The sequence below is a fragment of the Kogia breviceps genome, chromosome 9, assembly GCF_026419965.1.
Source record: "Kogia breviceps isolate mKogBre1 chromosome 9, mKogBre1 haplotype 1, whole genome shotgun sequence".
NCBI lineage: Eukaryota > Metazoa > Chordata > Mammalia > Artiodactyla > Physeteridae > Kogia > Kogia breviceps.
The window spans coordinates 73,384,439-73,411,940 of record NC_081318.1 but is presented as its reverse complement, the minus strand read 5'-3'; the positions used below and the strand labels follow the sequence as shown (position 1 = coordinate 73,411,940).

The 27,502-nt window shown below is 35.1% G+C and overlaps 1 protein-coding gene across 1 annotated transcript in view; it reads right to left on the bottom strand.

Moving 5' to 3' along the window:
- The window catches only part of ABCB5 (ATP binding cassette subfamily B member 5), a 101,867-nt gene extending 75,463 nt beyond the window's left edge, over window positions 1–26,404 (bottom strand). Inside the window, 9 exon segments of the mRNA XM_059073986.1 lie at window positions 7,856–8,059; window positions 9,342–9,409; window positions 9,412–9,454; window positions 12,063–12,234; window positions 12,301–12,507; window positions 19,902–19,956; window positions 22,324–22,474; window positions 24,111–24,165; window positions 26,352–26,404. Coding sequence (XP_058929969.1) covers window positions 7,856–8,059; window positions 9,342–9,409; window positions 9,412–9,454; window positions 12,063–12,234; window positions 12,301–12,507; window positions 19,902–19,956; window positions 22,324–22,474; window positions 24,111–24,165; window positions 26,352–26,404 — 1,008 coding nt within the window.
- Window positions 26,405–27,502: the final 1,098 nt, after the last annotated feature.

The following is a 27,502-nucleotide window of genomic DNA, read 5'->3' as shown; positions in this document are numbered from 1 at the left end:
ATTGTATTGCTATAAACTTCCCTCTTAGAACTGCTCTTGCTGCATCCCATAGATTTTGTGTCATCGTGTTTTCATTGTCATTTGTTTCTAGGTATTTTTTGATTTCCTCTTTGATTTCTTCAGTGATCTCTTGTTTATTAAGTAGTGTATTGTTTACCTCTGTGTGTTTGTATTTTTTACAGATTTTTTCCTGTAATTGATATCTAGTCTCATAGCATTGTGGTCAGAAAAGATACTTGATACACTTTCAATTTTCTTAATTTTACCAAGGCTTGATTTGTGACCCAAGTTATGATCTATCCTGGAGACTGTTCCACGAGCACTTGAGAAGAAAGTGTATCCTGTTGTTTTTGGATGGAATGTCCTAAAAATAACAATTAAGTCCATCTTGTGTAATGTATCATTTAAAGCCTGTGTTTCCTTATTTATTTTCATTTTGGATGATCTGTCCATTGGTGAAAGTGGGGTTGTTCAAGTCCCTTACTATGATTGTGTTACTGTCCATTTCCCCTTTTATGGCTGTTTGTATTTGCCTTATGTATTGAGGGGCTTCTATGTTGTGTGCATAAATATTTACAATTGTTATATCTTCTTCTTGGATTGATCTCTTTATCCTTATGTAGTGGCCTTCTTTGTCTCTTGTAATAGTCTTTATTTTAAAGTCTATTTTGTCTGATATGAGAATTGCTACCCCAGCTTTCTTCTGATTTCCATTTGCATGGAATCTTTTTCCATCCCCTCACTTTCAGTCTGTATGTGTCCCCAGGTCTGAAGTGGGTCTCTTGTAGACAGCATATATACATGTCTTGTTTTTGAATCCATTCAGCCAGTCTATGTCTTTTGGTTGGAGCATTTAATGCATTTACATTTAAGGCAATTATCGATATGTATGTTCCTATTACCATTTTCTTACTTGTTTGGGGTTTGTTATTGTAGGTCTTTTCCTTCTCTTGTGTTTCCTGCCTAGAGAAGTTCCTTTAGCATTTGTTGTAAAGCTGGTTTGGTGGTGCTGAATTCTCTTAGCTTTGCTTGTCTCTAAAGGTTTTAATTTCTCTGTCGAATCTGAATGAGATCCTTGCTGGGTAGAGTAATCTTGGTTGTAGGTTTTTCTCCTTCATCACTTTAAATATGTCCTGCCACTCCCTTCTGGCTTGCAGAGTTTCTGCTGAAAGATCAGCTGTTAACCTTATGGGGATTCCCTGGTGTGTTATTTGTTGTTTTTCCCTTGCTGCTTTTAATATATTTTCTTTGTATTTAATTTTTGATAGTTTGATTAAGATGTGTCTTGGTGTGTTTCTCCTTGGATTTATCCTGTATGGGACTCTCTGTTCTTTCTGGACTTGATCAACTATTTCCTTTCCCACATTAGGGAAGTTTTCAACTATAATCTCTTCAAATATTTTCTCAGTCCCTTTCTTTTTCTCTTCTTCTGGGACCCCTATAACTCAAATATTGGTGCATTTAATGTTGTCCCAGAGGTCTCTGAGACTGTCCTCAGTTCTTTTCATTCTTTTTTCTTTATTCTGCTCTGCAGTAGTTATTTCCACTATTTTATCTTCCAGGTCACTTATCTGTTCTTCTGCCTAAGTTATTCTGCTATTGATCCCTTCTAGAGAATTTTAAATTTCATTTATTGTCTTGTTCATCTTTGTTTGTTTGCTCTTTAGTTCTTCTAGGTCCTTGTTAAACATTTCTTGTATTTTCTCTATTCTATTTCCAAGATTTTGGATCTTTACTATCATTATTCTGAATTCTTTTTCAGGTAGACTGCCTATTTCCTCTTTATTTGTTAGGTCTGGTGGGTTTTTGCCTTGCTCCTTCATCTGTGGTGTGTTTTCCTGTCTCCTCATTTTGCTTAACTTACTGTGTTTGGGGTCTCCTTTTCACAGGCTGCAGGTTCAAGGTTCCCGTTGTTTTTGGTGTCTGTCCCCAGTGGCTAAGGCTGGTTCAGTGGGTTGTGTAGGCTTCCTGGTGGAGGGGACTATTGCCTGTGTTCTGGTGGATGAGGCTGGATCTTGTCTTTCTGGTAGGCAGGTCCATGTCTGGTGGTGTGTTTTGGGGTGTCTGTGGCCTTATTATGATTTTAGGCAGCCTCTCTACTAATGGATGGGGTGTGTTCCTGTCTTGCTAGTTGTTTGGCATAGGGTGTCCTGCACTGTAGCTTGCTGGTCATTGAGTGAAGCTGGGTCTTGGTGTTGAGAAGGAGATCTCTGGGAGATTTTCGCCATTTGATATTACGTGGAGCTGGGAGGTCTCTTGTGGACCAGTGTCCTGAACTGGGCTCTCCCACCTCAGAGGCACAGCCCTGATGCGTGGCTGGAGCACCAACAGCCTTTCATCCACACAGCTCAGAATAAAAGGGAGAAAAAATAGAAAGAAGGAAAGAAGATAAAATAAAATAAAGTAACATAAAATAAAGTTATTAAAATAAAACAGAAAAAATAATTAGTAAGAAAAAAATTTTAAAAAGTAAAAACAAACCCAAAGAACGGACAGAAAGAACCCTAGGAGCAATGGTAAAAGAAAAGCTGTACAGACAAAATACACACAGAAGCATACACATACATACTCACAAAAGGAGGAAAAGGGAAAAAAAAAAAAAAAAAAATATATATATATATATATATCTTTGCTCCCAAAGTCCACCTCCTCAATTTTGGATGATTCGTTGTCTATTCAGGTTTTCCACCGATGCAGGGTACATCAAGTTGATGGTGGAGATTTAATCCGCTGCTCCTGAGGCTGCTGGGAGAAATTTCCCTTTTTCTTCTTTGTTCACACAGCTCCTGGGGTTCAGCTTTGGATTTGGCCCTGCCTGTGCGTGTAGGTCGCCTGAGGGTGTCTGTTTCCGCTCAGACACAATGGGGTTATAGGAGCAGCTGATTCGGCGGCGGCTCTGGCTCACTCAGGCTGGGGGGAGGGAGGGGCACGAAGTGCGGGGCGAGTCTGCGGCGGCAGAGGCCGGCATGACGTTGCACCAGCCTGAGGCGCGCCATGTGTTCTCCCGGGGAAGGTGTCCCTGGATCTCGGGATCCTGGCAGTGGCGGGCTGCACAGGCTCCTGGGAAGTGAGGTGTGGATAGTGACCTGTGCTCTCACACAGGCTTCTTGGTGGCGGCAGCCACAGCCTTAGCATCTCATGCCTGTCTCGGGTCCGCGCTGATAGCCGTGGCTCGCGCCAGTCTCTGGAGCTCCTTTAAGCAGTGATCTGAATCCCCTCCCCTCGCACACCTGGAAGCAAAGAGGCAAGAACAAGACTCTTGCCTCTTCGGCAGCTCCAGACTTTTCCCGGACTCCCTCCTGGCTAGCCGTGGCGTACTAACCCCTTCAGGCTGTGTTCACGCAGCCAACCCCAGTCCTTTCCCGGCTTCCGACAAAGCCCAAGCCTCACCTCCCAGCCCCCGCCCACCCCGGCGGGTGAGCAGACAAGCCTCTCGGGCTGGTGAGTGCTGGTCGGCACCGCTCCTCTGTGCGGGAATCTCTCCGCTTTGCCCTCCGCACCTTGTTACTGCGCTCTCCTCCGTGGCTCCGAAGCTTCCCCCCTCTGCCACCCGCAGTCTTTGCCAGTGAAGGGGCTTCTAGTGTGTGGAAACCTTTCCACCTTCACAGCTCCCTCCCACTGGTGCAGGTACCGTCCCTATTCTTTTGTCTCTGTTTTTTTCTTTTTTCTTTTGCCCTACCCAGGTACATGGGGAGTTTCTTGCCTTTTGGGATGTCTGAGGTCTTCTGCCAGCATTCAGTAGGTGTTCTGTAGGAGCAGTTCCACGTGTAGATGTATTTCTGATGTATTTGTGGAGAGGAAGTTGCTCTCCGTGACTTTTCCGCCATTTTGAAGCTCCTCTCTATTTAGGTATTCTTTAATTTCTCTCAGCAATGTTCTGTCTTTTTTACATAGAAGATTTACAGATCTTTCATTATTCTACTTTATATTTTTTGATGCTATTGTGAATGCCACTTTTTAAAATTTTATTTGTACTTGTTGCTACTATTTAGAGATCGTTTATTTTTTCAGTTATAGGTCTTACTAAAGTTATTTATTTACTTCTCTTTGAGTGAGTCTTGGTAGTTTGTGTCTTTCAAGGAATAGAACTTCATCTAAGTTAGCAAATTTATAGGCATATCTTTGTTCATAGTATTCCTGTATTAACCTTTTAATGTCTTTGGGATTAATAGTGATGTACCTTCTTTGATCCCCGATATTGGTAAATTCTCTTCTCTTTCTTGTTTTTCATCAGGCTTCCTACAGTTTTACTGATTTTATTGATCTTTTAAGGAAACAGCTTTTGGTTTCAATGACTGTTTCTAATGTTTTTCTGTTTTTGATTTTACAGATTTCTGCTCTAGTCTTTATTATTTCTCTTGTACTTGCTTTGGGTTTGATTTGCTCTTCTTACTCTAGTTTCTCAAGGTGGAAACTTAGTTTACAGATTTTAGATCTTTTTCTTTTCTAAAAAGTAAGCACATAATGCTGTAAGTTTCTCTTAAAGCAGGGCTTTAACTGTACGTTGATGCTTGAACAATGTAGGTTTTAGGGGCACCAACCCCCGTGCAGTCAAAAACCAAGTATAACTTTACAGTTGGTCCTCTGTGTCCACATCCTTGAATTCATCCAGCTGTGGGTCGTGTAGTACTACAGTATGTATTTATTGAAAAAAGAATCCATGTATAAGTGAACACATACAGTTCAAACTCATGTTGTTCAAAGATCAACTGTATTCCACAAATACTGATATCTTGCATTTTCATTTACTTCAAAATAGTTTTTAATTTTCCTCGAAACTTCCTCTTTGAGCCATAGGTTATGTAGAAGTAGGTTCTTTAATTTTCAAATATTTGTGGATTTTCCAGATATATTTCTGTTATCAATTTCTACATTTTAATTCTATTATGGCCTAAGAACATACTTTACATATTTCCTTTGAATTTATAAGTTTTTTCTTCCAATGGTAAAATCGATAGCTAGTGGGAAGCAGCCGCATAGCACAGGGAGATCAGCTCCGTGCTTTGTGTCCACCTAGAGGGGTGGGAGGGAGATGCAAGATGGAGGAGATATGGGGATATATGTATATGTACACTTGATTCACTTTGTTATAAAGCAGAAACTAACACACCATTGTAAAGCAATTATACTCCAAAAAAGATGTTAAAAAAAAAGCATATTGTTTAGCTCAGTGAACAGTCCCGTGCACTTGAGAGAAATGTTTTCTGCTGTTATTGGGTGAAGTGTTCTGTAAATATCAGTTAGATCTAGTTGGTTGATAGTATTGTTCAGGTCATCTATATCCTTAGTAATTTTTTGCCTGCTTTTTCTATCAAGTACTAAAGCCTTCAGCTAAAAATGTGGATGTGTCTCTTTCTCCTTTCAGATGTACCAGTTTTTCTTCTTGCATTTTGAAGTTTTTCTTAAGTGCATAAACATTTAGGTTTTTTTCTTTTTTTTTTTTTGCCTATGGGTCATAGTTTCCTGTTTCTTTGCACATCTAGGTATTGTAGAATATATACTGAATTCTGTGCATGAATGTTGAAGAGACTCTGAATTCTGTTTTCTTCTGAAGAAAATGTTGATTTTTATCCTCATAGGCAATTCAAATATTGACTGATCATCTTGAACTATGTAATCTTGGTTTTATGCTTTGTTGGGGTTAATCTACAGAAAGTCTCAAAACTTGGCAGGACCCAACATCCAAGTTCTATCTCCTTTAGGGATCTTGTCATGGCTTGGTTTTAGGATTTGTTAGAGCAGGTCTAGAGTCAGCCTTACTCTAAGGTGTGGTCTTTACCCCTAAGGTGTGACTTTTTTTGGTGTCTCAGCTATATGCCTGAGGTATTAAAAATGGTGTTAATGTGACCTCTCCACTCTGGCTGGGTTGTGTTTTCAACATCTCCACTATACTGCTTGACTTCTACTATCTCTGCTCTACTCTCGGCTTTGTAGCAGCTGCTTTCTGGTAAGCCACGGGTAATCTTATCCTCAGAGAAGGATTCCCAAGGGATGCCTACATGGACTTCTGCCCCCTACCTCATGTCCACAGCTCTCTCATTTTGCCTCTCCAGTTGCTTAAGCTGCCCTGAAATTCTATCTCTGCATTTTAGCTCAGTGGGACTGCCATGTTCTCTCTGGATTCCATGTTACAGAGATATGGTCAGAAATTTGTTCCCAGGAAGCATGCTGAAAATTCATGGACTTTCTTAATGACTTTCCTTTCTCTCAGGAATTACAGTTTTGTGATACCTCTTATCCAGTGCTTGGAAACAATTGTACTATGTCTCATATATTTTGGCCAGTTTTATGGCTGTTTATGGGAAAAGGCTAGCAAGTATCAGTTAATCCTAATATATTAATTCAAAAATATGTGTGGGGCTTCCCTGGTGGCGCAGTGGTTGGGAGTCTGCCTGCTGATGCAGGAGACACGGGTTCGTGCCCCGGTCCGGGAGGATCCCACGTGCCGTGGAGTGGCAGGGCCCGTGAGCCATGGCCGCTGAGCCTGCACGCCTGGAGCCTGTGTTCCACAACGGGAGAGGCCACAGCAGTGAGAAGCCCGTGTACCGAAAAAAAAAAAAAAATGTGTATATCACAGAAGGAGTAATGGTATTTATTTCTCAGTATAGCTTTCCCTAAATTTTCACCTATACGAATTAACCACTTTTGTAACTTTTATTTATTATTATGCTTATTCTTATTTCCCTGGTTATCCATGACTGTGGAATTTAGTTTCTATCATAATAACCCAGCATCTTAAATTTGTTCTTTGGATTATGTCTTTAGGATTTACTCTTAGATTTATAGCAAGGGACATCTTTGTGTAAATATTGGACTTTTATTAAAAGCAAGTCATAACTTGTAGGGAATGATTTAAGAGGCACTAGAAAACTTTCTAATTCCAGGTGGGAAACTGAATATCGTTGGTGTTTTGAGGAAAGGAAGTCACTGAAAGTGTCAAAAGGTCAAAGAAAGGAAGTCTGTGTTTTCCCAAACCACACGGCAAAGAATGAACTCAAGCCTTTAATGTTTTCTGTCCTAATTATGACCCTTAATAATGGGGATAGGTGGTAATGAATGGCAAACATAAGTTTTTATGAAATAAAAGAGAACAAAATTATTATGACCTATGGAGTGTAGTTTGTAAAATATATCCATTAAAACAAACTTTTTTTGTTATGGTTGACTTCTGGGATGTTGGAATTTTATTTGTGTTTTTAATTTCAAATCTCATCCTTTCATATTTCACGAGGTGCTCCCCACAACAATTTCAGAGGATGCTGATGAACAAATACTTTGAGAAATAGAAATATTTTTAGAGCTCTCTATCAATTTTAAATAGCCATTAGGATCCTATATGTCCTAATACCCAAAATTATAGTTTACTGCATCTCTTTCCAACTATCATTTCACATGTCTTGTCCAATATTAGCTCCATGTACTTCTAAATTCAATGGTATTTTTCCTTTGCCTTATCACAGAACCGATCTGAACATTGGGTGTGACATTCCCACACTTAGCCACAAGATGGCGCTGCAAACCAACATTTTTGCAGATACATGCTATTCCCTCAGCTTGCACTGATGATTTTGTTTCATATTTCTTTGTTATATTTTAACATAGCCCTTATTTTGTTCTTTTCCATTTGCAGTGAGAACCAGTAAGAACTAAACAGATTAAAAATTGGACCTTTCAAGGATGTATTTCTTCTTTTGGTTGTTATCACGCTCTCTCATTTTCAGATGTGTCACCTAGGACAATGCAAAAATTAATCACACTCCCCCTACTCTGTAGATGTTATTGTTATTTAACTTATTTTGGAGTATTTCAGTGCTTTACACTTAAGCTAAGGATATAGGCTACATAGTGTACTTACCATGGGGAACTCCATTCTAAAATCAAAAGTATTTGCTTCCTTTGCTGCTTTCTCAGTGTCTTCATCAGTCACGCCATCTCGTCCATATCTAATATTGTTATTAATGGTGGTCCCAAACAAAACAGGCTCTTGGCTGACCATTCCAAAATGTTCTCGATAATGCTGCACATTTAAAGTTCTGATGTCGTTACCATCCACTGTGATCTGTGAATCCAAAGGAATGAATCACGTTGTGATGCCTTTCACTGCATTGGGTTAGAGTCCTTTTTACTACTCCAGAACATAAGCTGAGAAGCAGGTTATTTCAGGAAACAATGACTGACTATATTTTGATAAAATATTTATAGCATGTATAATGCCAATAGACTTTTTCTGGTAGTTGGGAATTAATAAAACCTAAAAAAAATGACTTAAAATTTGGCCAAACTACCTGAGTATCTTTACTCTACCATCCACAAATTAGGTATTATGAGGATATATACTTTAGGAGCCACAAATATTATCATGTAAACACATGTAAAAAACTGCAGTTTTGTTATTTTAAGACTGATGTGACCTTTGCATTTTTTTTTAGGAAACATCCTTCCTTCCCTTCAACAGCCCACTCCTCTGCAAAAGGTAAAAGTGCACTCTATTCACTGCTATAAATAATATTAAATGAACATTGTCTTCTCCATAGATAGTACCATTACCTATTATCCCAACATATTCCAATGACAGAAGCCAAGGTTTCACAATTATAACTCTGGTATTTCACACCAACTGGTATTCTGTCTGGGCATGGATATTCTATGCAACAGCTTTATGTAAGGAATGCTAATCCAGTCATTTATTTATTCAATATCAGCATGGATACATGAGTCTAGTATACTCCAAATGAAGACTTAAGAAATCAAATTTAAGTTTTAGAAGAGTAGATTTTCTTTTAAAAATAACAGTTGAAAAACTGAATAGAAGCATTAAGAATTGTGCTTCTGTGACTATCATAGTCTTGTTCTCTTTACAAGGGTGAGAAAGTTAAGTGCAACATATGGATGACAGAAAAAAATGAGCGAGTATATTTTCTACAGATATTATTCTTTTGGGATGTTTTGAGAAACTGAAATTCTTGATAAGTTCTGCATACTACAAATTACTATTTTATTTTTCTCTGTAGCATTTATTATCTTCTAACATAGTATATAATTTACTTATTTTATTTATTGTCTGTCTCTACATATTAGAATGTAAACTTGATGAGGGAAGAGAGGTTTTTATGCTTTGTTCACCAATGTATTCCCAGCACCTAGAAGAATGTCTGGCACTTTGTAGGTGTGCAGTAAATATTTGTTGAATGAATGAATATGCAGGAAAGAAAACAATATGGTTTCTCTCCCAGTTCCACTGTTAAAAATTAAAAGTTGACACAGCTGTAAGCTCTCTGTAATAGGTGGAATTTCCAAATCTCATTGTGTGGACTGCGTGTGATTTTGCTAGGTGCACTTACAAAGCCGTCATCAGTATCATATAACCTCTGCAGAAATTGGACTGCTGTACTCTTCCCACTGCCGTTGCTACTGTCTCTCCAGACTTAATTCTGAGATTCAGACCTTTCAGAATCTATTGGAAAGTATGGGGGAAAAATTCCATAAAACTAGGATAAGAATATGATTTACCTATCTTCAGAAATGCAATGTTATAAACAGGAAAATATTCTTTGGCACCTAAAAACAAATTTAGATCTTATTATGTTTGTTTCATGTATGTGTATAATAACCTACATAATTTTGGAGAAAAACGCTAATCATCTTGCTATATAAGGAGGAGATCTAACTTGAGTACTTAAAGATTATTAACTAGCCACAGGAACCTTTTTTTCACATTTTCAACCAAAATAATTTATGTGAATTTCATGACTACCAAGTTAGTGAAAGTTATATCTTCTAACTTACAAGAGTTGAATGAAATCTTGCCAGATATCCCTGTGAGCTATTTAAGGAAGTTCTTTCTTAGAATATATGTAACATTGTTGCAAAATAGACTCCAAACTAAAACAATTGGCAGACTTCTTAGCGACTCCCACGAATAGGATTTCACCACTAGAAAGCCTCTTTTTCTAGCAGTGGATCTCATAGGGACATTTCAACTTAGGGGGAGTACTTTTACAATTTTCTCAATAACTGGGGGTTGTTACCAGCATTTAGTGTCCCAGGGACCTGCAATATGAGAGAAACCTCACAAAAAATTACCTTCCCAAAATGACAACAGTAATCCTGTTGAGAAACTCTCACCTATCTTTGCTTACATTTTCCCAAAACATGGGAATACACCCTTGGATTCTTTCACTTTGATCTCCTCATTTGTAAAGAAAGAGACTCTGTAAACAAACTAATATAAAACCTTCAAAGCGCCAAGCAAAGAAAAATTCTCTAAAGGAGGTGAAAAATCAAGGACCCCCAGTGAGAGTACCTCCTCTCCCACCTGCACTTTTACTCTAGAATTCACATCTGTTCTTTCTTTGGAAGAATCTGTGCTTTGTTTGTTTATTTAAAGCGGGTGGACTTTTGGGGGGGGTAATTATTTATTTTTCAATTTAACAAAAAAGCCTTTGTTTCAAATGTTCATTTAAAAAATACTTGTTTAAAACCCACACAATGTAACGACAAAATCGGTGCTTAAGTCTTCAGGAAGCCAACCCAAATGTAGTTGCAAAATGGAATTAAAATGCTCTATTTATGTTAAGAAAAATGATAGAAGACAACACTATTCCAATAATGGTAATTAAGTAACAAAAAATTTAAAAAATAACTTTGAAAAAAGAATTTCAATCAAAGACTTAGAGAAAAATAAGGAAGTAGGAGTATATATATATAATATATATATATATATATATTATATATATATATATATATATTTTTTTTTTTTTTTTTTTTTTTTCCCGGTACGCGGGCCTCTTACTGTCGTGGCGTCTCACGTTGCGGAACACAGGCTCTGGATGCCAGGCTCAGCGGCCATGGCTCACGGGCCCAGCCGCTCCGCGGCATGTGGGATCTTCCCGGACCGGGGCACGAACCCGTGTCCCCTGCATCGGCAGGAGGACTCTCAACCACGGTGCCACCAGGGAAGCCCCCCCCCCCCATTGCTGTTCTTTTAAAACTCATTGTCCACTTCAATTCTTGGGCAGTTAAGGCTCTGATTTTAGGAACATACTGTGGGTAATCTTCCTACTGAGGGGTCCTCATTTCAAATAAGCTGGGGATGAAGATTTTGACAAGTGTTGCAAGGTCAACACTAGAAGTCACACTAAATAAAGATCTGCTGTCTATACACCCAAGTCTATTGTGAAGGAATTATTCAAACACAGAATATTTTTATTGCTGAAAATTCTTGTTTGGTTGAATTTGTATGTTCCTAGCAAATAAACTCAGCAAGTTTTATGGCTTTGACTTCCATAAAGAACAACTGGCTTTGAAAATTTTAAACTCCAAAAAAAACCCCAAACAAAATAAAACTCCATCTCTTAAAAATACACTGTGCCTCCAATCTAGGAAATGGGTATACACATTGGTAGAACTATATTGGCAGATATATATATATATATATTTTGCCTTGCACAAAGAGCATTGGTTTCAAAACCAGGCTGTAAATAGATTAATATCTTGTAAAGAGATTAAGATTAAAATAGTATAACAAATGCTAAAAATATAATTTAAATGTAAATACAAAGTTTGTTTAAAAAAATTGAAACATTTACATACTACATAAAAGTATACATCAGCAGACATTTAAAATGGTAATTCAGAGGCTTATAAAAATATAAACTTGAAATGGCTGACATAAAATAGTCACATAATAGCTCAGGTGTTTACTGTTTTAGGATTTTCTCATTCTGTTCTAGTGAAATGAATTGAAACACATTTATCTGGGAATTTAGACAATACAAGGCTTTCCCAGCATTCAGTGTATAACAGCATAAAGCTTTATCCATGCTATTATTTGAAACTGCATTAGGTTCTAAATGAAGTGGAATTTTATAAAATGTTAGTAAGGTATTAAAACCAAACCTCACTGTAGCCAAATAACTTGAAGATAGAAGGGTAGTTAATATTCCTTCCTATTTTGGGACACAGAAAAAAAATAGAAATGCCTTCTTTTTTATACAAACCCAGTAAAATATCTAGTTCACATTCCTGCTTCCAGGTAACTCTACGTTAGTCATTTTGCCTACCCTACAAAACATGGCTGCTGAAGCAGTTATAAGAGGTGATGTGGACAGAGTCACCAGGGTGAGTTTCCAGCCCTTCACCAAACCAATCACCAGGCCAACAGAAAAAGTAGACATGTTTTGAAACAACACAGCAACCTTGTCTCCAACACCATCATTGATTTTGTTGATGTCACTGAAACAAGAAAATAAATGCAGTTAAGTTATTTATACATCATATATGAGAACAAAGTTGATAAACTGCACATCCATCCTCTTAGTCATGTGAGTATTAACTTCACCGATGTCACAACTGTCAAACCAGCTGATGTCCTGAGACAAAATTGAATGAAAAAACTGTTTTCAAATCCTCTTGGTCTGTCGAGCTGCAGTCATAACCCCAAAGGAAATCTGTATTTAGCCAGAAATCAAGGCAGTAACTCCAATTCCAACATAATACAGGATCAACCTGAAAAAAAGATTATTGGAAATTTTAGTGAGACTGAAACACAACTTTTTTCCCTTGTTACCAAAAAAGTGAAATCTGTCATAATATTTGATTAAGAGAATTTGGGCTAAAGCCTATAAGATAACTAAAAATAAACCACGGTGAGAAAGACTGAAGTATGCTGATGTGGGAATCTAGGTTACCGTTGTAAGACATTTAGAGTATGTCTCTCTTATATTATTAGCAAAGATTAGCATTTCAAAATATATTTACTACTTATAGCTTCTGTCCATATTTTTAATACTTTCATTTGAAAATGTTACATTGATGTAATTATGATAGTTGTATGTGGAAAAGGAGGGTAAAGAAATGATAGTAGTCAAAAGCATTTTATAAAATTCTTTAAATACATATACTTAAATCCAAAATTTAACTTAAGGAATTTACCCTAAGGAAATATGTACAAAGATTAATCTAAATGATTGTTCATTACAGCATTAATTATAATACATAAAACTGAAAACATTCTAAATAGCTACCAGTAGGAGACCAGATAAGAAATGTAGTCATTTCATAGCAAAATCTATGGGATGCAGCAAATGCAATACTAAGAGGTACTAAGGGGAAGTTTATAGCAGGCCTATAAACAGGAAAAATCTCAAATAAACAATCTAGCTTAACACCTAAAGGAACTAGAAAAAGAAAACAAATGAAGCCCAAAGTCAGTAGAAGGAAGCAAATAATAAAAATCAGAGCAGAAATAAATGAAATAGAGACTAAAATGACAATGGAAAAGATCAATGAAACTAAGAGCTGGTTCTTTGAAAAGATAAACAAAATTGATAGACCTTTAGCTAGACTCACTAAGAAAAAAGAGAAAGCTCAGATAAACAAAATCAGAAACAAAAGAGGAGAAATCACAAGATACCACAGAAATACAAAGGATTATAAGAGAATATAACGAACAGCTATTTGCCAACTAATTGGACAACCTAGAAGAAATGGATAAATTCTTAGAATCAGACAACCTTTCAAATAAACAAATGGGACTACACCAAACTAAAAAGTTTTGTACAACAAAGGAAATTATCAACACAATGAAAGATGACCTACTGAATGGAGGAAGATATCTGCAAGTCATATATCCAATGAAGGGTTAACATCCAAAATATATTAAGAATTCATAAAAATCAACAACAAAAAACCAAACAACCCAACTAAAAAATAGGCAGAGGATCTGAGTAGACATTTTTCCAGAGAATGCATACAGATGGCCAAGAGACACATGAAAAGATCTTCAACATCACTAATCATCAGGGAAATGTAAATCAAAACCACAATGAGATATCACCTCACTTCCATCAGAATGGCTATTATACAAAGACAAGAAATAACAAGTGTTGGTGAGGATGTGGAGAAAAGGGAACACTTGTGCACTGCTGGTGGGAATTTAAATTGGTGAAACCACTATGGAAAACAGTACAGAGATTCCTCAAAAAATTAAGAATAGAACTATCATATGATCCAGCTATTCCAATCTGGGTATTTATCTGAAGAAGTCAAAACCACTAATTTGAAAAGACATATGCACCTCTACATTCATCACAGCATTATTTACAATAGCCAAGATATGAAAACAATCTGAGTGCTCACCGATGGATGAATGGCTAAAGAAGATGTGGTACACACACACACAGACACACACACACAGTGGAATACTACTCAGCCATAAAAAAGAAAAAAATCTTTCCATCTGCAGCAACATGGATGGACCTTGAGGATATTATGCTAAGTGAAATAAGTCAGATGTAGATAGACAAATACTGCATGATTTCACTCATATGTGGAATATTTTTAAAAAGCAAAATAAATGAACAAACAAAGCAAAACAAAAAACTAACACATAGATACAGAGAACAGAGTAGTGACTACCAGAGGGGAAGGGAATGGGAAGAGGGTGAAATGGGTGAAGGGGGTCAAGTATGTGGTGATGAATGGAAACTAAACTTTTGGTGGTGAGTATGCTGTAGTATATACAGAAGTTGAATTATAATGTTTCATTATAATTATAATGAAACTTATATAATGTTATAAACCAATGTTACTTCAGTTAAAAAGAAAAGTAATCATTTAATAAACCTATATGGGGTGCCCCCTAGTATAAAGTTCTAGAAATTAATACAGTCAAGAGCAAGATAAGAAGTCCCTATTCATGAAGAGTTTACATTCCTGTGGGAGGAGACAGACAACACACAAAGAAAAGGAATTTCAGGTTGTTCTATGAGGAAAGTAAACAGGGTGATAGGTCATGGAGTAACTGGCGGGTAAAGGTGAGTTGGGAGAGCTAGTGAAGATAAAAAGAGTGATTAAGAAAAATTTCTTTGAGGAAATGATATTATGGCTGGGATCCAAAAGGAGAAATGGAGCCAGCCATAAAAAAGCAAGAAGAGCATTCCAGGGACAGAGAACAGCAAGTAATAAGGTCAGAGGCAGGAAAGAGCTTAGCATGTTCCGAGAAGAAAAGAGGTCCAAAGAGTTATGAAATTATGAGGCTGGAGAATTTGGCATATCATAGGGCTCTTAGCTATGGTGCTTTGTACATGTTTTCTTCCAAGAGAAACAGAAGACCATTTAGGCGTAGAATGTTCTTATCTATTCAACTTTAAAAAATATTACTCTGGGTCCTCTGTGGAGAATGGATGGAGGTTACAACAAAGCAAAACAAACAGTTTAGTTAGTAGGTTATTGCAGTGGTCAAGGTGAGAAGGATGGAGGCTTGAATGTAGATGGTAGAAGCTGATTGCAAAGAAGTAGACAGATTCTAGATATATTTTGGAAATACAACAACAAACAAGAATTGCCAATGTAATGGATGTGAGGAATGCAGGAAGGGAAGAAAGTAAGGATAACTCCTTAGATTTTGTCTTCAGCAACTAAGTGAATGGGGTGCCATTTACAGATGTGGGAGACTGAGAGGTACATATTTGCAGGAGATACCGAGTGTTTTGATTTAGACATAAGTCTGACATGCATATCAAACATCAAAGTGGATATCAAGTAAGAAGTTGAAAATGAGAGTCTGAAGTGCTGGAGAGGGGTATAGGCTGGAAATGGAAATTTGAAAGTCACCAGCTTATAGGTGGCAATTAAAACAAAGTATTAGCTGAGATCATCTACAGAGACACAGAATAAAGTATAGATAAAAAAGAGGACAAAGGACTGAGCTCAGGGACTCTCCAAACATGGTAGAGTTTAAGATGAAGGCAAAGAGCCAGTAAAGAAAGCTGAGAAGTGGCCAATGAGGTAGTTGGATATCCAGGAGAGTAAAGTACCAAGAAAACACAGAGGACCATACACTTGAGTCTCATTATTCCCAGATTCTGTGTTGGCAAATTTGCCTGCTCAATGAAATTTATTTGTAATTGTAATCCAAAAATCAATTTTTGTTGTTTTCATTGTTATTTATGGACATGTGTAGAGTGGCAAAAATTTTGAGTCACCCAACACAGGTACTCCCAGCTCAGGCTGAACAAGGCAACACTCTGCTTTTTTGTTTGTGCCCTCATACTGTAAACAAGTTTCATTTTTGTGATCTAGGTAGTGGCAAGTTTTTCTAATTTTTGTGCTTTTTGTTGATGTTTTCACTGTTTAAAATGACTGTCAAGAAGCATGCTGAAGTGCTGTCTAGTGTTCCTAAGTCCAAGGAAGCTGTGATGTGCCCTATGGCAAATGAAAATACATGTGTTAGATAAGCGTCATTCAGACATGAGTTATAGTGCTGTTGACCGTGAGTTCAATGATAATCGATTGATGAAAATGTTGTGACTGGAGGTTCACAGAAACCAGGAAGGAATGGTTCAGTATTTGCTAATTCAGTGTTCATGATGACTTTAATAGAACATAATTATTACAATAATGAGAATTGACTGTTTTCTAATAAGAGGGACTGTTCAGGGACAGCATAGAACACTATATAGGTTTAATAGAAATCCTTTTGAACTTTTTTTAACGTTGTGGGGAAAATGTTTGCAATATTGTAAGAGAAAGCTGGGTTAAAAGATCAAATGCAAAGGAGAAAATAAAGACTTGTACACCAAAAACTACAAAATATTGTTGGCAGAAATTAAAGAAGATCTGAATAAATGAATTGGAAGACTCAATGTTGTTGAGATGACAATCTGCCCAAATTAATCTATAGATTCAATTAATCCCTATCAAAATCCCAGCAGGCTATTTTGCAGAATTTGAAGAGTAATCCCAAAATATATGTAGAAATATATACGGAAATGAAATGTCTAAAAAAGAAGATTGAAGTTGGAGGACTTTCATGTCCTGATTTTAAAAAATTTATTTATTTAAACTCTAAAACTGTAGTACTCAAGACAGTGTGATACCAGCATAAAGACAGACTGTCAATAAATGCAACAAAAATGAGAGAACAGAAGCTAGCCCTTACATTTATGGGCATTTGATTTTTAGCAAAGGTGCCCAGGCAATTCAATGTAGAAAAAATAGTTTTTTCAAGAAACTGTCTTGGGACAAATGAAAAAAAGAAGTGCAAAAAAGAAGTGAGGCCCTTACCTCACAACAGTCAAAAATGAACTCAAAGTGGATCACAGACCTAAGTGTCTGAGCTAAAATGTTGAAATTTCTAGAAGAAAATGTAGAAGAGAATCTTCACGATCCTATGCAAAGAATTCTTAAATCGAAAAGGAAAATCCATAAAAGAAAAACCGGTAAACTGTACCTAATCAAAATTTAAAACTTTTCTGTTTCAAAAGAAATCTTTAAGAAAATGAAAAGACTAGCCACACATTAGGAGAAAATATATGCCAATCATATATCTGACAAAGAACTTGTATCTAGAATTTACAAAGAACTTTCAGAATTCAACATTAAGACAAACAACACAATAAAATAGGCAAAATATTTGAATATGCACTTCGCCAAAGAAATATATGAATGCTTAAAAAGTAAATAAAAATACACTCATTAGGGAAATGAAAATTAAAGTCACAATACGATACCACGTCATACCTACACAATGGCTATAATAAAAAAGACAATAACAAGTGTTGGTGAAGATGTGGAGAAACTGGAACACTTACACATTGTGGTGGGAAAGTAAAATGATATATCCACTTTGGAAAACAGTTTGGCAGTTTCTTAAAAAGATAAACATAAACTTACCATATGACCCAGCGATTCTACCTCTAGGTATCTACCCAGGAGAAATAAAAACATATGTCCACACAAAGATTTATATATCAGTGTTCATAGATTTGTTATTTTTAAATAGCAAAAAAATGGAAACACTCCAGAAGTCCATCATCTGGTGAACAGATAAACAAAACATGATATATACTTGCAATGGATTACTATTAAGCAATAAAAAGGAATAAACTACTGATACACATCATAACATGGATGAACCTCGAAATCATTACACTTAATAAAAGAAGCGAGGTGCAAAACCCTACATGTATGTTTCCAAGCAAATGTAATGACTAAAAAATGCAAATCTTTAAAGATAGCAGATAAGAAGTTGCTTGGGGCTGGGGGTGGAAATGGGGATTGGTTGCAAAGGAGGAATCTTATTTTCAGAATAATTGATAAGTAAGACAAAGGCACAGACAATATTAAAACATTAAAATTACATAAAACCATGAGTCATTGTCTTTGGAAAATAGGTAAAATAAAATTTTTTAGTTCTTGATTATTATAGATGTAAGAGGTGTTATCTTATCCCTACCTTATATAACTTATATAAAAAGTTATATAAAACAAGGTTTCCCAGAAATGTGTTCATCAAAACATTAGCTCAGCAGGATGTTTAGTTTCCATAGTCAAACAGGTTTGGAAAACTTTGATTAAATTGAGCCTTTAGTATGCTTATCTGTCCTAAGTGTATTCAAGGAGGCTGTCATATACAGTGTTTTCTGAACCATTTTGACTATGGAACCCTGCTTCACCATATACCTCAAATATTTCCAAAACAGTACACTGGTTTGAGAAACAATAGCATAACAAATACAACATTATAAATGTTAATAATGTTTCCTTATAAGTTTAGTAATCTCTTAATAACCATACATAGATTACATAGACATATCCTATCCTCCCTTTTATTATCTGTTTTTAAGATAGAGGCCCCTATTTTTAAAAGTTCCAAGCTTTTTTTAAGAAACTCATACTTAATGATTGTAACATCAGAACCCTGCTTTAATATTATAAAACTAGAATTCAGTAGAAGGCAGTGCCTGGATCCTAATCAGGAATTTTTAAAAGATGTAACATAAATAACTTTATGTAAAAACTGTTAAAAAATAGAAACTTTCCCTCAAAGAAAGTTGAGACTACAGCAAAGCACAACTTGAGGCGGCATTACTCACACTGTAGTCCAGAGCAGCACTGTCCAATAGAATGTTCTGTGATGAAGAAAATGTTCCATATTTGTGCTGTACAATATGGCAGCCAGCCATGTGTGACTTGAACACTTGGCAAGTGACTGAGAATGAGAAACTGAATTTTAAAGTTTATCTAATTTTAATTAATTGAAGATGAAGTAGTCACATGAGGCTGTGGCTAACAGTGTGGAAGGTCAAGAATTATGGCCCAGAGGGTGTCATTACAATGTGATGGATGCCTCTTGGGGTTGTGTAGGATGGAGGCTTCATTTTGGGGGGAAAAGAATAAGAGATCACTTAGGTCTGATAAGACTCTGTTAGTTTCATTGAGACACTACTGAAATCCAGCGAATATACTCAGTAAGGTTGCATTTCTCTAACAAACTCAACACATGTGACAGAGGAAAGCATATTGCTTAATACACAAGCCTACAAAAACAAAACGTCCCTATAAATTATCTATTTCAGACTTTACAATTTTTAGTCTGAATACAACTTTACTATAATAGTCTGAATAATTAGTCTCCAAAATTAGCCTGAATAAAACTTTACTCTTTTTATTTATTTTTTTATTTTACTATTTGTTGCACACATCTTCTTGGCTTTTAAAGTTTACAGAAGTGGCATTTTTTCTGTAAGTTTTGTTAAGAAAAAATATTTAAAAAGGAAAAAGTAGTCATTTAACCTCTAGGTTATGTACCTTCAGTTCTAGGAAACAAAATTTTTGTAAAAATGCAAATCCCCAAACAACATTTCTATTGATGACAATTTTGTCAAAACTGAAAGCATATGAACTTATATACCTTTCAAGTAGGAGAAAAAATTATAGTTACACAATTATAATTGTGTAATTATATTTTCTATACCAAATGAAAGAAGAGGACATGTTTGCTTTACTCATTTATATGTAATATTAATGATCAGACAAACATTTCAGTTTTCTTCCTTATAAATATTGAATAAAGCAGCATGCAATGAATATGATATTAACATTTCATTTGGACTTACACAATCATATCTTCATTCACTTTTCCTTGAGACTGAGTACAGTTCCGATAATTTGCTGTAAAAAAGTTTTTTAAATTATAAAGGAAGTTAATAAATTTATAATTGGCCATGATGTCTTTTATACATAGACCTCCAAACCAAATATAGTCCCTTCTCAAGAAAATGGACTTAATGACTACACACTGGCTAATGATCATCTTATTTTCTATTCTTTAACCTAAAATTTGAAATTGTTATCTCTGGTCTCAAGAAGCAAACATGCAACATGAAAAATTGTAAGGAAATATTAACCATGTAGCTCAAACGTGGTAAGAATTCTTTAGGACATCTCTGATTTCAGGTAACAGGTATGTAAGTAATAGTAATAGAATTTTCCTTTCCTGTCAAAATTATGCATTTAGAATTCAGTTTGAGATACTCCAGGGAGTAATTTAGAAAGTCCAAGAAAAGCAAGAACACAAATGAAAGTTGTAGAGGTAGGAGTCACAGGAAAAATTTAAAAGAAGCTCATCGAAATTTGTTGGGTATAACAAGGATAGCAACATCATAAAGTGGTATTTAAATAATCCCTGGCTTACCAGTTTGCCGTGTAAACTTTTCTATATATATTCTAGCAAAAACTACATCATACATTAATTAGTATACCAAGGTTGTAATTTTACCGGAAGCACAAAACAGTGGTTGATATCAACTATCATAATTTTCTTTCTTAAATGACCATAATAAACATTTGTAATAAATTGCAGACAACATGCTCTTCATATCTTACATAACTACAGTAGCATGACATATGATGATGTCTATGATCTTTATTTATGTGCAAACAATCATTTTTCCTTTATTCTATTTTTGGAATTGTGGTAGGAAGCATTTTTTTTTTTTTTTTTTTTTTTTTTTGCGGTATGCGGGCCTCTCACTGTTGTGGCCTCTCCCGTTGCGGAGCACAGGCTCCGGACGCGCAGGCCTAGCGGCCATGGCTCACGGGCTTAGTTGCTCCGCGGCATGTGGGATCTTCCCGTACCAGGGCACGAACCCGTGACCCCTGCATCGGCAGGCGGATTCTCAACCGCTGCGCCACCAGGGAAGCCCGGTAGGAAGCATTTTTAAAGCAGCTTATTACAAATATCAGAATTGACATAAAAGTATTAAAACTCAGTAGAAAGTTTTAATGAAATTTAACTGAGTTAATAAAGAGAATACATATTGTTTCTAAAAGTGGTTCCTACAGTCACATAAAAATGGCATAATGTCATTTTGGAGATTATATTAATAGACATAGAATGTGCAAAAGTTCAGTGCTGGTATAAAAATGGGCCTCTGATCAATATGATAAGTTATTATTCATATTTTTAATTGTAGGAGCAAAAATATCCTCCTCTGTTATTCTTTAGAAAACAAATGTTAGAAGGTTGAGGACATATGCCTTAATATCTCCACTTCTCTTTAATAATGTTATACCAATAATATCCATACATTTATGTAAATCTTTATCAACCTCTTTATGTGTTCATTACATTTGAAAAAACATACAATGAAACTCGAGAAACATGGAGAAGCCTTAAACAAAAACAAAACTAAAATTCAGTAATATCAGTCAGGTATGTATTGACTATCCTATCTAAAGCTGACAAAGCAATCAATTACAGAGCAGACCTAACCAAAGGAGTACTCCTAAACAGACTGCCTTAGGTTGCTAGGTTTATTCTTTCTCCCTCCTGTCCTCCTTCCCTCCCTCCCTCCTTCCTTTTCTTCACTCACTCATTCAGAGAGAGAGAGAGAGAGAGAGAGACATATTTGGCAATCAATAAATATCTGCTCAGTGAATTGGCAGTTCCATTTGTTTAACAAACAAAGTGGCATCTTTACCTTCTATCATTAAAATATCAAAAAATTAATAACTGTGTAGACAGGATATCCTTACATGGAAGATGGAAGCTATGGATTTATTCACTTAAACAAGACTGGGGCATTTGAAAAATTAGGCTTTGGGTGGAAAATAAGAGGGTTTGTATTAGTATTTAAAGTCAAATAGGGCACAGATGGTCTCCAGCCTGCCAACTCACCTTACAGATTTTGGACTTGCCAGCTTCCATAATTGTGTGAACCAATTTCTTAAAATAAATCTCTCTCTCTCTCTCCCTCTCTCTCTACATAAACACATGCGCGCGCGCGCGCACACACACACACACACACACACACACACACACACACACACACACATTGTATTGGTTCTGTTTCTTTGAAGAATTTTGACAAATACAGATTTTGGTTCTTTGGTCCCTGGCAATACAGAAGAATAAATGACTTAAATATTATATAGATACTCTTTGACAAGAAAATAATCTGTATTATGAGTTTAATGTTTGTTTTATTTAATGCTTTTGAGTCCCTATCAATATAGAAAAGTAAATATTGTACTCACTTGTGTTGGTTTTGACTAGACATCCACTGATAAGGCTGTCACTCATTTCTCCTAAAATCAGTGACATTACAGGAAGACAGGCCCCATTTACTAGTGATGCTAGTAATCCTAGGATCATGAGTATGATGTCCAGTCCATCAGCAAAGCGAAACTGAGGAAAACAAGTAAAACATGGTAGCATGATAGCTGTTAAAAACAAACACCAAAAACCAACCTACAGTTTTTGCCATCAAGTAAATGTTATTTTACAAATTAAGAGGCCAAATAAATTTATAAAATCATGGATAAGTATTTATATATAAAGTAAAAATAGCCCCTGATCTTAAGGATTTACAATGTACTTTGGAGAAACTATTGAAAAATAAGGTAGAAAAATCAGTACAAATTGTAGACCTGTGACACAGGTCAGATGTACATATAAATCAGAAACTTCCTTCCATTTGGTTGATTCTGAAATAAATTATGATATTTGAAAGGTCTGTAATGACAATATCTTGGCTTAATGGAATATCTTTCCTTATGAAAGTTGATCTTCAAATTTTTAGTTCCCTAGGTATATCAACGTAACAGCAATGACAAAACTAAGTGCAGAGAACAGTAACTATCTAGTAAAAATTAGTTCACCAAATGTAATGAATCATATTTTTCATTCTTATTTTAAATTCCTCAATTTTTTTTTATCCAGGACAATATCTATCCTGTAAACAAGGGTCTATGATAATTTTAAGGCTGTTTGGAATGAGAAAGGAATGCCTGAAAGTCAAATAGTGAACGCTTTGTATTCTATGCTAATAGTCCCTACAGCACTATTCCAAAACCAAAACATGAACAAAACTTGAAAAAGTGGATTAGTTATCTTACTGAGAGAGGTCAAGATAAAACGTATAAGGTATTGAAATAAAATTAGATTTGAATAGCAGCAAAAGGAACAGTACATATTTTATGAATGGATATTGAGAAAATTTCATGTTTTTCCATTCACTCATGCAATAGCTAATAAATATTTATGGAGTAACTGCCATAGTATTGTACTCAGTACTACAGATGATAATAAGCTATCTGCTCCTCCACCCTCCCCTAGAATAGTATGTTATCTCCTTGATAAAGCTTGTCATGTTCTGCTACTTTCCAGGTTTTTAAATTTTTGACTTTTGAAAAAACAGGCACTGCTGCCTATGTATTTCTAATGACAATGACAATCAGGCTGGCATAGAGATTAGGGTCGGTGGAGGTGATATTTTAGGAACACGTCTGAAAATGTTCCTTGAACATAGTCCCAAAGAATTGTGCTGCCACACTTTTTCATGCATAGGATTTATAAAATATTTATGTAATTTTTTTATTTAAAAAGGATTTATAACATTTAAAAAATAATAAAAGCAACTTATTTCAATGTATTATCATTGGAAAATACTGAAATGTAAACATACAAAAGCAAGAGTCACTCATAATTCCCCACTACTGAGAAATAACCTCTGATAACATTTATGCAGCACACACACACACACTTGCCTGCACACACATATACACGCTTTTTTGGGCAAAATTGGATCATTGTATGGATATTGTGTTATTTTTCTTATCTCTTATTGTGGAACTTATGGGTTATTTATATATATTGATATTTTTCCTATTGGAAATAACAGTTTAATGAATTCTTTTCTTAAAATTCCCCTTTTCCCCAAATAGATGTAAATTATCAAACAAAAACAATCATTCTATGCACTCCTGACAATTCTCAAAAATTTTCTGATACATCGACATACTTTCTAACTAATTTCACTTACTATCTCAATAGGTCCAACAACTTGCTGTCTTACTTTGGGCAGTTCTTGCAGTTTTCTGGAAAACAAGTGTTTACAATGGAAAGATTATCATGTGAATATAATTTGCAAAATTATCTAATTAAAATTGTGTTGAAGTGTCAAATTTCACTCATTGGTAACAAGTTTATATCAACACTGACATTTTACAAGCAAACTTGATACACAGTACAAAGATTTTTAGTATAATCACTGGGAAAGTTTAAGTCATCACTGGTTGTCTCTACATTATTTAGGTAACAACTGAAGACACACATCTGGAGTAGAATTTTTTTTTTATTGTGATAAAAGACACATAATATTAGAACTTACCATCTTAACTATTTTAAAGTGTGTAGTTCAGTGGTATTAAGTACAATCACACCGTTGTGCTACCATCACCATCACCCACCCATAGAACTCTCATCTTGCCAAACTGAAACTCTATACCCATTAAATAACTCCTCCCCCGTAGCCACTGGCAATCACCATTGTACTTTCTGTCTCTAGGAATCTGCCTACTATAGGTACTTCGTTTTAGTGGAATCATACAATATTTTGTTTTTTTCTGAAAGGCTTATCTCGCTTAGCATAATGTCTTCAAGTTTTATCCATGTTGTAGCACGTCAGAATTTTCCTCCTTTTTAAGGCTGAATACTATTCCATTGTGTGTGTGTGTGTGTGTGTGTGTGTGTGTGTGTGTGTGTGTGTATATATATATATATATATATATATATATATATATATATATATATATCCCACACTTTGTTCATTCATTCACTAGCAATGAACACTTAGGTTTCTTCTTTCTGGCTATTGTGAATAATGCTGCTATGAATATGGGTATACAAATATCTCTAAGTCCTTGTTTTCAATTCTTTTGTATCCAAGAGTAGAAAAACTGGATCATGTGGTAATTCTATTTTTAATTTCTTGAGGAGTCACTGTACTGTTTTCCATAGTACCTGCATCATTTTACATTCCCACCAACTATGCACAAGTGTTCCAATTTCTCTATATCCTCAACAACACTTCATATTTTCTGTTTTATTTTATTATTACTATTTTTTTAATAGTAGCCTTGCTAATGGGTATGAGGTGGTAGATTAGAATTTTCAAACCCTTTGTAACAAATTACTCAAGAGCAACTGAGAGTTTTAAATGAAAGAAGTTCTATTAAATACACATTAAACAAATGTACTGAGAATTTTGTCCCCCATTGAAAATTTCATTTCTTAGCTCACATTTCAAGCAGTTCCAGATGAAGAATGTAAATATTTGTCCATTGATTTCAGAGAAATCTGTAGTCAATTACACACATACACACACACACACATACATATAAGATTATGAAACTTTAAAAGAAGGGTGGAGGGGATCAGATTAAATTTTCTAAGAGAGATGTCACAGAAGGATGAACTTCCAAGTCTTTTCTTCAGCTTTCTAACATATTGTTCTGGTGGCTTTGATAAATGACAAGTCACTTAATTTTATTCCATCTGAAGTTAATAATTTACTTAGGCATTGGGCCAGCTTTCTCTGAGATGATTTATAGATGACAAAAAAATATTCCTTCAAGATTATAAAAGCTACAACCCCTTCTCCCTACCCAAATGTGGATTTTAAAGCTTAAGACCTAGTAAGTTATCTTGTTTTGATAAATTTTGTTTCAGGAATATTAAATAACTAGTGATCTAGAGGGGTTCACTACCATTTTACAGTTTATACATCAAAATGTAACACAATTATTATGGTAAAAGTGGAAATTAAAGATTTTAAATCATTTCCATTTAAAATCTCTAAATTAATGAATTATAGGTGTAGGAAATTTTATAACACACATACAAACACACACATAGACACCTATTTACTAAAAAAATAATCAGAATCCAATATTTTGTTATGTACCACATGGAATGAAGGATTCATGGAGAATTAAAACATAGATATTCAAGTATTTTCTCTCTATATGCTGGTAAACTATAAGAAATTCAGAAGAATAAATATCTGAAGTAAATACTAAATCAGTAAATCCTGTAGCTATTACACTTCCTAAATTTACTATTAAACCACTTATAACACTGATTATGTTGAAGTCCAGCAAAATGCAAACAGCCCTGCTATTTTTGTAAAAAAATACTATAAACATTTTTGCTACACCTGAGAAAAGGGTAAGGTATATTTGAAGTTGCAGAACAGTTTTTGTAGAATTTAGACAAAGCTTACCTATTTCTCTGATAATTTTCTTGCATTTCTTCAACTCTTTCAGAATTTGCCATCTTATTTACAATGTAACTCTTCTGAAATAAAATATTAACAAGTATATCATGATGATGTGAATTTTTATCACTTACTCGATATAAAGCATTCTTTACGTCCCTAACAGCTTCTAAAGAAGCATGCTTCTGAGTTTCAGTGGGGGGTGGTGGTGCCTCCACCACCCCCACTCCAAATGAAATTTCTTGTTACCTAACTCACCAACTCAGACTTTTTTAAAAATGAATTTATAACTACTTTGCTTCATTCTGGGCTTAGATTTGGAGCTAATAAAATTCTAGAAATGGAATGGAAGGAGGAAAGCCAGACTCCATGAACAATGCATGTTTTCCCAGAACGTTAGATTTTATTCCTACTCTGATCCTGATTTTATTGTTACTGATGAAAATCTTTAAATTAACTATTGCTTAGTTTTCTCTGTAAAAAAACTGATGCAGTAGTTTCTGTTAGCCAGCAGCTTGAAGGACTAAGGTTTTTAGTTCACCAAATATAAGGAAGTTAGAGCTTCTACCATATATGAATTAACAGCTCTTAAAAATTAGAATAGTAAAAAACCTCATTTATTATTAAAATTATATTAAGCATAATGTATTATTCCTTTAGATGATACTTTAGGATCTTAGCTTGTCTTAAGTTGCAATTATCAATATAAACTATCATTTCATTGCAAATATGCAGAGATATTTTTGCCTCAATCTGATTTGTTAGACCATATAACATATTACCTATATTAGGATGATTATAACAAATACAAATTTAAACTCTAGAGTGAAATTAGTAATAAATTAAATACTTCCTAAGCCTCTGTAAAAACCTGTAAAATACACTTTCAAATAGTATGCTTCTCCATGAAGAAATGATCACAATGAGTCAGAAATGGTTTCAGCACTTGAGAAGGAAGATATGATACAAATACATTGGCATATGCTTCCTGTTTTGGAAACCAATGGTCATAACTTCATACAAGAAATCTTCATAACTGCTGTACTGATGTTATACTATCTCCAGTTATTTAACGTATATGTAAATAAACTCTATCAATAATTACAGTTAATAGAAATTAACAGTTATATAATAAAACTCATAAATTCATAAAAAGA